We start from the raw sequence: 10090 nt of genomic DNA on the forward strand, positions 1-10090 counted from the left end.
AAAATTCTGCCGGGTCAAAAGGTTGGCCGTTAGCCCTATACCAGGCCACGTCAGCCATGTTAAAGGCTGTGTTCGGATTGAAGTCCTCTGCTCTCCGCTGGGTATACTCTCCGACCCGTAGGCCAAGATTGAACGCTACTTGAGCTGCTGTTAACCACGTGCGATGCCAAGGCTCGTTCCAGTCCAGCCCGGAGATCCTGAGGATCAATTCAAAATGAGCTGGAATAAAGGCTAGCTTCCGATGTCGCGGAGGCCTGCCCTTCTCCGCGATCCTCTGGACCTTGTAGGCCTCCCGTTGTGTATTGTACCACACTCGGTCAATTTGCACTGGCCGCTTGCACCTATCAAGTACCCACCCATTCACCCGCGACAAATAGAGATCTGCGGAAATGATCTCCTTGCCTCTCCCTTTCCCAGCCTCCATACGCGGCACCTTCCATGCCAGAAACATGATGTACAGCATAGTGTCGAACTCGATGAGATCCTGAGTAGTCGGCTCGTGCAACCTTATGGGATGCACTTTGAGCTCCTCGCAGAACTGCAGCCAGCTATCCTTGCCCTCTAGGATTGAACCGCGCGCTGAGATTGTGGCTCCGGATCTCAAGCACCTGGTCCTACTGGATATTGCTGCTGCCAGTCCCTGGACCTGAGGCATGCCCCTTGCCATCTCGGCCAACAGCGACGCATCCCGCTGCTCGTGGATTGACCCCACAAGTGGCATGCCCGTCTCCCACCTTGGGTCCCTGCCACCCAACTCGACCGAAACCGCGGGACCTAAGGACACCCAAATCGCCCCGGGCCACGTAGAAAAATATTGATGCGTCTCTCGCCCCCGGCGGAAAGCCATTAAACAAAGGGGGGGCAGAAAGAAAATTGTGTCCGTTTCAAATCACTCAAAAACAGGGGTGGACTAAGCCCCAAGAGAAATGCATCAATGGAAAACCCAAACCGTTGCCACATCCAACCCAACGGCTTGCGCCCGGACCTCCAGACGCGCGGTGCGCGCTGGGGGCTCCGCCCCTGGCCCGCCGCCCACCAGGGCCGCGGGATCCCTGAAGGCCCGGCTCTGCCCACTTCGACCACTCCCCGTCGTATGTCAGCGTCTCCGTGAGCTTGTTGAGGGGGACAAAGAAATCCGCTGGCACCAGCTGCTGCAGGCCCGCCTCGTTGCCCCGCAGCAGGCGGACCTCTTGTGTCGCGCCCATAGACCTGAGCCGTGCTGGCCAGATCAACCTCACGCGATTCTCACCGCCAAGCTCCGTTGCGTTAAGTACGCAGCTCTCTGGCGGCGGGGCGTAGTACCCCAGACGGCGCAGCCGTCGCCGGGCTTTGCGCAGCTGCCGTTCAAACTCCGCGTCGCCCCTGAGATAGATGAATTCCATCAGTATCACCTTCGGACAAGCCGGCCAAACCCGCTGGAGAACCTTCAGCCAGTCCACTCCACGTCTTTCAGACAGCTTCATCATTGTCACACTGCATCACCAGTTCGCAGGCGCCCAGCATCTCCGCAACTCGTCCGAAACCATCTAGCGCCCCTGAAAACAGGGTCCCTATTTTTCGCAAAAGGCCGCCCTCCAGCAGGGGCTCGACGCCGGGCCACAGCACCCGCGCCGTAGCCCGCAGCCGTTCGACAAAGAAGTCCTCCTCTTCCCGTCCGCCGTCCCAGTTCACGCCGATTGGAACAAAACCAGGGTCGGGCCAAACCCCTCCCGCCGGGGGCGCCGCGGGCTGCGGCGGGTCCGGCGGCGGATCAGGTAGCGGCGAAACAGGCGGCGGCGCCGCCGCGTCCGCCGGCCTGCTTCCTGAGCCCATTCAATTTCAATTTCAATTTTCCATTCAACTCTCGGCACGTTCGGGAATTCAATCCCCCCGCCGAGAGGGCGATCGCGAGCGCGACCGCGCCCGGCTCTCCTCCTCCGATCCCGAGTCGGAGTCCTTGTCCCCCGACGCCGCCGCCCGGACCGCCCGCCACGTGACGCCGTTCTTCTGCCAAAAATCCTTGTCGTGCGAGAAACGGCACGCAGCGCCGAACGCGCACCTCCCTGTCTGGATGAATTTCAGGCAGGCGCCCTTCTTCTCCTTATCCTTGAGCACTGCACCGTTCTTCGTCGACACCTTCCACAGCGCATCCATGTAGTTGACGCCCCCGCCAGCGCCCCCTGCGCTAGCACCCTTAGACGCCGGCTTGCCCGCCTTCGCGGGCGCCCCGTCGGCGTCGTCCCGGTCGCGCTTCTTCTTCTTCTTCTTCTTTGGCTTCTTCAGCTCCGGCTGTGCTTCCTCGCCCCGCCGCCCCGAACCTGCGATCGCAGCCCTGCCACTGAAACGGCGCTGGAACTCATGCACCCGCTTAACCATGACCACCTCATCATCGATGAGGGCCTGCAGGTGCCCTGGTAGCACTGCTATTTTCGGTGGGTCCTTCACGGCCCCGTCCAGCCAGCCACTAAAAGCCTTTTGAAATTCCACATGGACTTTACAGACCATGCCATTGACAAAACTTTCAGACACTCCCAAATCCAGCCATTGAAACACCAGATCTATAAACTCCATTGGCCCATTCTGGTCCATCGGCGACACAAAATTCCACAGCGGTTGAACCACATGTCGAACAATCGCCCGCAGGACGCTTTGCGCCTCCGGCGGCCCACATGGCCGCTTAGGATCCGCCGCCGCCGCGCGATCGAAGCGGTAGGTTCCGAACCACTCCGGGTACCCCCCTTCGCTGAAAGCCAAAGCGACACTGTAGTAATGCAGCCCCTCGATCGACCCCGTTCTCAGGGCTGAATTTAAAGTCAAACCTTTCTTGGACGCCGGGCCCGCGCGCACGCCGCTCGGCGGCACCTTGCCGAAATCAGACTTATGCGCCAGTTCCTCCATCCCGTCCTCCGCGCCCTTCCGGAGGGTGACCAGTGTATTGCCAAAGGTTCCCTTTGCGACCACGTCGCAAGGGCCCGTGGACCGCGCCACCCGCTGCAGAGCTCGGGCCAAGTCGCCCTCCGGCGGCTTGCCCAGCACTTCTTTCGCTGTCGTCATAGTGCGACCCGCGTCCTCCAGTCCGTCGCACAGTGTCTTGGCCCCCGGAGACAGAGCCCCGCCCAACAGCTCTCCCATTATCCTGAGCCCCAGAGACCCAGGTTGACGCGAGCTCGGATCCTCGATCCGTTGCTTCTTGGCCTTCCTTCCAGCCACCTCCTTCAGGGCGGCTCCCAGCCGCAGCACGTGCCCTCGCAGCATGCTTTCCGCATCATCGAAGACATCGAAAACCGGAGGTGTCAAAGCGACCCCCTCGCTCGTAGCCCCTTCGAGAGCGTGTTCCACAGCTGCCACCAGCGTCGGGATGTTATGATCCAAATAATCCCTGGCCACGCTTTGGGCTAGGAGCAAAAAGGGTGGCCAGCACTTGTCCACATACCTCGCTGCGCTTCCAAAGACTTTGCTCACGAAACCGTCCTTGTTGTACCCGAAACCCGGAGGCACCGTTTCGCTGGCGTACCGCGCAGGCGCCCGGGCCACCGGAGCGTCCCGCGCCACTATCTCCGGCATCGCGGGCGCGCCGCTCGGTAGTTGGCCTCGCTGACTAGCATAGCCCTGCTCATACTCGGCCATCGTGAGGAAATGCCGCCCGTGCATTAGATTTAACACGGGACCGCGTTCCCCACTAAGGCCCAGAGGCGCCACTGGATAGCTGCTATCCACGCTGCGCCGTCCGGTGATAACTCCTTCAACGAATTTCTCGCCTGCACTCTTAATCCGCACCTCGACGTCCACGTTCAAGCCCGGTGACGCGGCCACCCGCGCCACAAAAGTGCCCGTGGTCGCTGGCCCAGCGGTCCCCGCTGGAGCCCCCGCCGGGCCTTCTGCCTCCTTTTCCTCCGTCGCCGCGCCTGGTGCCGGGGCCGGGACCGCCCCGCCCGCACCAGCGCCGGCCGCTAAGGAATAAGACCCTCTTGGCGGCGGCCTAGGCGCCGGATTACTCCCTGACATATGCACCACTCCCCCCCAAAAGAAGATTTTCCTGGGGTGCGCTCAGGCGCACAATAATAGAAGAGGATGTCAGCGACAGACGATACTCGTACTCGAGTACGAGATATATCTTCTGTCTCTCTCCTCTGTATCCTGAATATCCTGGCTGATATATCCTGGCGGCTATATCACCTGCACATATATCGCCTTGATCCGCGCGCTATCCCCTTCACGATGGAGACGCATCGCCTGCCGCCTAAGACAATTGATGAATTACAAAAATCACGCGAGACCCGGGCCAACGATGCCTTGGCGATGAAAGAGCAACAATTGCGAATGCTGAATGATCAGAATGTGCAACTTCTACGCAATTTGGACAGCGTCGAGGAGGATGCAAATGCCATTCAACTGGAGAAAATTGCAGCCGAGAACGACAATCGAATATTGCGTGATGAGAATTTTCGTCTTCTTAGTCGGGCTCGAACCGCAGATGCTCAACTAGCATCCATGAAAACCGAAACAGTAGAGAAGGACAAACAGCTACGAGTAATTACAGATCAGAATTCCGAATTACTGCGGCTGCTGGAAACGGAAGAGGCGCAAAGCGCAAAATTGAGTGCAGAAAATCAAAATTACAGTAGCGAATTGGAACTATTGAAAGCTAAGTACGGAACGCTCCTAGCCACAGCCAAGACACACGAAGAAATGGCGAATCGAGCAGCACACGAGGGTCAACTCCGTGCAGATGAAGTACGCGTCCTCCGAACGGAAATCGAGCAGCTAAAGCAACAGAACCAGGAGCTAAAACTTAAAGCGCAAGTGGAACTCGAGGCTCTGCATGAACAACTGCGTGTCCGCAAGGAAAAACAATATCAGCTACTTGAAAAGCTTCAAGCACAGGATCGAGTCAAGAGGCTAGCCGAGGATCAAGTCAATAGTATGGAAGATAAGTTACGCCAGCTGCATGCAAAAAGTGTGGAGTTGGATACTCATCTCCAAGTTGAAACTCGCAATCGACGAATGAAGGAAGAAAGCAATCGCAATTTGACGGCAGATTTGAATAACTTGATGGAGGAAATAAAAGAAGTTCGGAATCGTTCAAATCGTGCAGACAGCGAGCGGCTGCGGATGGAATCTGAAGCACGGGACAGCGGTGAGCAGCTGCGTGAGATGGCAGAAAAGGTGTTTCAGCTTCTGGAGCGCTTAAAACTTGCCGAACTAAGCAAAACTCGTGCTATGGAGGAGCTCACAAAGAAGGAAGCAGAGACTGTAGCACTATCCAAGAAGAACGCACGTCTTCTCAAGGAAGCTACAAAGGAAGGCCGGGGTCGTGTGAAGGCAGAGTTAGACAAGAAGATTCTTCAAGACCAGCTGCGAGCGATTAAAAAGCACAACTCAGTCCTCGCCTCCCGGTGCCGCGAGGAGGTCCGGCTAAAGCTCGAAGAACGTGAAGAAAAGGGGGCGGCAGTTGAAAAAGTGAAAACTTTCAGTGGGCGCCTTGGCTTTCTCTTGAACAAGATGCAGACTGACGAAGAGGCCAAGGTGGTCAGAACGGAGGAGATGCGGAAGCTTGAGGTCCAACTCAAGTCCTCAAATGATCATCTGTCCAAGCTGCAAGTCAAATTAGATGATGCTAACGAGTCAAATCGCATCATCACACAAGCCAGTCGAATTAAGCAAGAAGAGCTGGAAACAATGAAAACACGTCTCGATGCAATAACGCGGAAGTATCAAGAAGATAATGCTACAGAGGTTGGTGTAAACAAACAGAGTGATTCTTTTCAGATCAAAAGCGAGGAGCACTTAATTGAAGCACATAGTCGCTTTATACTTGATTCGACGACTTCGTCAAACATGGTACTACTGAAGGGGAAGACCCCGCACTTTCGGGCGTGGCTTGAAGCGCACGACGCAAACAAATTCCTCAAGCGTGCGCAGAACTCGCCGGGTATGAAGGAAATGCTTATTGAACATATGGGCAGATCTTATGGTATGATGATGGTTCAAGAAGAGAACAGAGATATCTTGCAAAGCGAAATTGCAGGTAGGGATCAGCGTATAGAACATCTTGTTCACAAATGCGCACTGATGCAAGAAAAACTTGAATCAGAGGAGGAGGCAAAAAGACGAACACTTCTCCGGTATGTTCATGCAGTTAAGCAGACCGACCTGAGTCGTGAGAGTGAAGTGCACACTTCATCGGAGCTTGGTACGATTCAGCTACCAGAATCCTCGATATCTGACGAAGAGCTCCATGCTATTGCCGCACTACTCCGGAGCGACACATCGATAAGGGAAGTGTCTCTTCGAGATAATATGATCACAGATGACGGGGCTCACGCACTGGCATCGGTGCTAGCTGGCAAATCGAACCTTAGCAGCATCGACCTGCGTGGCAACATGATCACCCATCACGGAGTCAGGATACTCGCTGAAGCACTGGAAAGGTCTGAACGTGTTCGGCACGTCTATGTCCACGCCGGAGGAAAGGTAGAGGCGCTTGGGGTTGGTCGATGGGGTGTTTCAAAAAATACTCCGGACGCACAGCACACTTCTGGGGGTCAGTTGGCTTCAGCCAATGTAGAAACGATATGCTGCGTGGATTGCCGAGACAATAATATCCCAATGAAAAATCAGATCGATCACGTCGATTCGCTCGGAGAACAAAAATCAAGCCATGGCACGAACGCACTGACACAAAGACAAGCGAAGCGAGGATCGAAAATTCAGACTGCCCAAACTCGGGCTTCGAGCCGCAGTCGACCAATGCTATCTGCCACGGGCAAATTTGCGCGTCCCGATCGGGCCTGGGCTACTCCCCTGGGTGCGACACAAGACGCAACTGAATACAAGTCACGCGGGGGGGGCTCTTTCCCAAACCTGACTACAAACAACAAAGACCACCGAACCTAGACGGCAAAGAAAATCAAAAGTCTACACTATGTGGGGAAATACGAATGCGTGCATATTGTGGTTCCGGCTGGGTTTGCTTTTTAATGCCAGTCTCGTTTTATCGAGCTTGCTCTTTTGAGACTAGCTAGAGAGACGAGCATAATACGCCGGCCAGGGTAATCCGCCCAACAGGCCAGCCCCGCCCGAATCCGGCCTTGTGGTGGTGCAGGGGGTGCAGGGGGCTTGAGCTCTAGTGATGGGGGATTACATTTACGGCGATACTATATGTTCCCGGTCGTGGTAGCGACCTGGTGAGTTCAGACCGCCTATCATCATCCAGCCCAAACTAGTCTGCTGGTTCATGTCCCTATATAGCACTAGCAGCAGAAAATAACTGAGGCCCTGGGGCTCGGAAGAAAATATGTGGTGCGTTATTAAAGCGGTTCGCCGATTCGGAAATCTACGCAGTATTAACAGAGGAAGCTAGGGTGCTCTCAGGAGGAAGATTCTCCTATGGATACAAGCATTCCACCCTTCATGTGTGTCTATATGCACTCAGGTTTGCACACCTGGTCGCAGATGGCAGGGATATTCTCAAGGACAAGTTGCGGCTTAAGATGGCCATGGCTGGCTTGAAGCGTCGACAGAAGTCCCCCAAGCGCAAGCATCCGGTGACAGTAGGTTGAAGCCGCGGCGTTAAACATATCCCGCCGGCGAGATATGTTAATTCTAAGAGGGAAGACACCCAGGACACCCCACGTTGAGTATTTGCTTCAATGCGGGGTATCTAGGCAGAGTGGCGTATTGGGCTGGTTGTCATATCTTGAGATAAGGTCAGGGGTAACTTGAGGTAGACTCCAGGATAAATACTTTGCAGTCAAAAGAAGAAGACCGGGGAACCCCAGGTCTGGGTGAAGAGTGAGGTCAAGGGAGATAAAGCAGCCTGGGATACAAGATTACCAAAGACTATCAAAAAAATCTATGTGTAGAGGAATGTAAGCGCCTTCACTGTAGGAGGGGCAAGACGTTCTGGATCCACACGTAAAGGCTCTGCTCCTGTCGGTAACAGTCCACCTACCATCTGTTGTTCATTCAGCCAGGCAAATCGTCCTACTGCTTCCCGAGCTCGCCAGCTTGTTCCGGCAGGTGGGGCCAACTGTAAAGGAATGTAAGCGCCTTCACTGTACATGTAGAGAACGAAATATATATTATCCAAGAATCCAATCCGCTGATCCCATTGGTCGGACGAGATCTCAGCGTGCTGAGTTTCGAGCATGGTCCAACGATCTCTGGCGCTGCGTTGGGCATGTTATGGTTCACAGGGGAAGAAAACGAGAGTAGTTTGCCGTAGGAACTCGGGGTTAGAGATCCTGAAACTTCAGTCCATCTCGTGGGGGAACACGCAGAAGCTGAGATCCCTGTTCCCCGCCCCCCAGCGCCGCGCGACGCGCCCACCGTGGCGTGTTCGACTTCTGCTGCCTCTCGCTCGACATGGAGTGACTTTTCGAGACCGCCGACCCCGACTTCGTACGGCGAAGTGCTCTCAGTTTCTTCCACAGTGGCCCGGAACATGCCGAAGGCAGCGTCAGATATCGTTCGACCATCGTTCAACCCCCTCAATTATCATTTGTCCGAATCCCGAATAATGAACCGTTCGTTCTGTGTATGTAGACTAGAAAGGTAGATATTTACACTGCCCTGCCAACCGGCGGGGATCTAGCAACACTAAGCGGTGAGCTGCCTATGCAACCCCCAGACTCCTCGGTCACTAAAAGTGTGCAAGAGAAAGAAAGAAGAGGATACCGCATCCGCGTATCCTCGTACAAAAGATACAAGTGAGCAACTAAGCTGGCATATATCCACTGCACTGTGAACCTCAAGCTAGTAAGAGAAGTATACCTTGAAGGGGCAATTCCCGCTACATATGTGAACTGTTAGCTCTCTTCTGTTCGAAATTCTGCTGTCTGGATTGAGATTGGAGCTGATTTTGTTCACTTTTGAATTGGCGGGTGTGAGAACCTGAGCTCAACAAAGCAAGTATGCTGTGCGCTCGGAGCATACTTCAGGTCCAAGCGCAGCGGGTAGGTGTGCGGTGAGCAGGCGAATGAATACACTCTGTCTGTAGCTATACACAGGACACTCGACAGCCTTATTCAAATCGGGCTGTTCTTTCAGTGATAAATTAGACGATCTCCGTGGGCCTGGCGAAAGGAGCAGTAAGGGTGCGACTCCAGAATTATGGAAAAATGATGCATTTTTATTGGTAACGAGAACCTCGGAAGCCAAGCGCCGCGATACATGAAACAGTAAGAAGCCCTCGGCTAGAATTGAACCGGGAGAAATTGCAACATCATCGGTAGCAAGAAAGGGCGCTGCAACAAAAGACATGGATTCAAAGCGGCTACTACGATCTCGAGTTACATCGAGAAGAGCGCCTTGCAAATATGATTGCGGTGAAAACAAGACGCCGAGCCAGAGGCGTAGTGGCCCTCTGTCAGAAATCCATTTACGCAGGTACTCGACACGTTCCTGGAGAGATCGTAACCATGCATCTAGCCGCGGGTTGGCAATGCATCTACCTGCGAAAACCAAGGAAAAATGTTGTGTCGCCTCAACCCACCGAGCTGGAGTTAAGCCAGCACTGATCTTTGCTATGATATCACCGTGTTCGGGGAAGGTATTCGCACCCCCAACTAGCTTACTTAAGGTATTGTGGCACAGATCGATTAGAGCGTTGTGACGATCCGCTTCAACTTTAAGAGAGAGGGTCCGCCACGACCGGCTCTGACCAATAACATCTAACTCTAGGCGCTGAGGGAGTCGCATCATTAGAGCTCTATAGAGCACGCGCGCCTCAGCATTTCCGTAGATCCCTGATGAGGCGTTGAACTTAAACTGGAGCTCAATCCGAATTCGATAATTGGACGCAAGTGAATCGAACGGGTCAGGCAAATTGGAAGAAATTGGGGACCCTACTGTGTGACCTGGCTGTGGTGCGCTGGTTCCATCTACGTTTTGACATGATATTTCACAACTTTGTGATGACTCACTTGCAGCAGCAATCCAACGTGAATTCCAACAGCGAAATACCCTGGCACAGCATTGTACACTAGCTTGTAGCCGTCGGATGGCCACGTGTGCCATGTTTGTTGAGAATAACAGTCGAAAGCCAGCGCTGCTCTCTGCAGGTGAGTCAGTGCATAGTGGGAGATCCAAGAAATTAAGCTTCTGGAAG

The 10090-nt window shown here is 54.4% G+C and overlaps 3 protein-coding genes across 3 annotated transcripts in view; 1 reads left to right on the forward strand and 2 right to left on the reverse strand.

Moving 5' to 3' along the window:
- AURANDRAFT_66582 (hypothetical protein) overlaps positions 1–3606 on the reverse strand; it is a gene marked incomplete at both ends in the record, with an annotated part of 4416 nt that extends 810 nt beyond the window's left edge. The window contains 5 exons of the mRNA XM_009041889.1: positions 42–197; positions 357–774; positions 1037–1209; positions 2039–2379; positions 2842–3606. Coding sequence (XP_009040137.1) covers positions 42–197; positions 357–774; positions 1037–1209; positions 2039–2379; positions 2842–3606 — 1853 coding nt within the window. The remainder of the gene's footprint in view (positions 1–41; positions 198–356; positions 775–1036; positions 1210–2038; positions 2380–2841) is intronic.
- A 591-nt stretch (positions 3607–4197) lies between these two features.
- Positions 4198–7131, forward strand: AURANDRAFT_72285 (hypothetical protein; the record flags this gene model as incomplete). Its single annotated transcript, XM_009041814.1, has 2 exons — positions 4198–5953; positions 6008–7131. 2 exons carry the CDS (start codon positions 4198–4200, stop codon positions 6874–6876), a joined length of 2625 nt encoding a protein of 874 aa, XP_009040062.1.
- Positions 7132–7732: 601 nt separating this feature from the next.
- AURANDRAFT_66584 (hypothetical protein) overlaps positions 7733–10090 on the reverse strand; it is a gene marked incomplete at both ends in the record, with an annotated part of 6242 nt that continues 3884 nt past the window's right edge. Inside the window, 6 exons of the mRNA XM_009041888.1 lie at positions 7733–7798; positions 7865–8150; positions 8548–8773; positions 8886–9227; positions 9366–9434; positions 9645–9863. Of these exons, the coding sequence (XP_009040136.1) occupies positions 7733–7798; positions 7865–8150; positions 8548–8773; positions 8886–9227; positions 9366–9434; positions 9645–9863 (1208 nt within the window). The remainder of the gene's footprint in view (positions 7799–7864; positions 8151–8547; positions 8774–8885; positions 9228–9365; positions 9435–9644; positions 9864–10090) is intronic.

Source organism: Aureococcus anophagefferens, assembly GCF_000186865.1.
Source record: "Aureococcus anophagefferens unplaced genomic scaffold AURANscaffold_24, whole genome shotgun sequence".
NCBI lineage: Eukaryota > Pelagophyceae > Pelagomonadales > Pelagomonadaceae > Aureococcus > Aureococcus anophagefferens.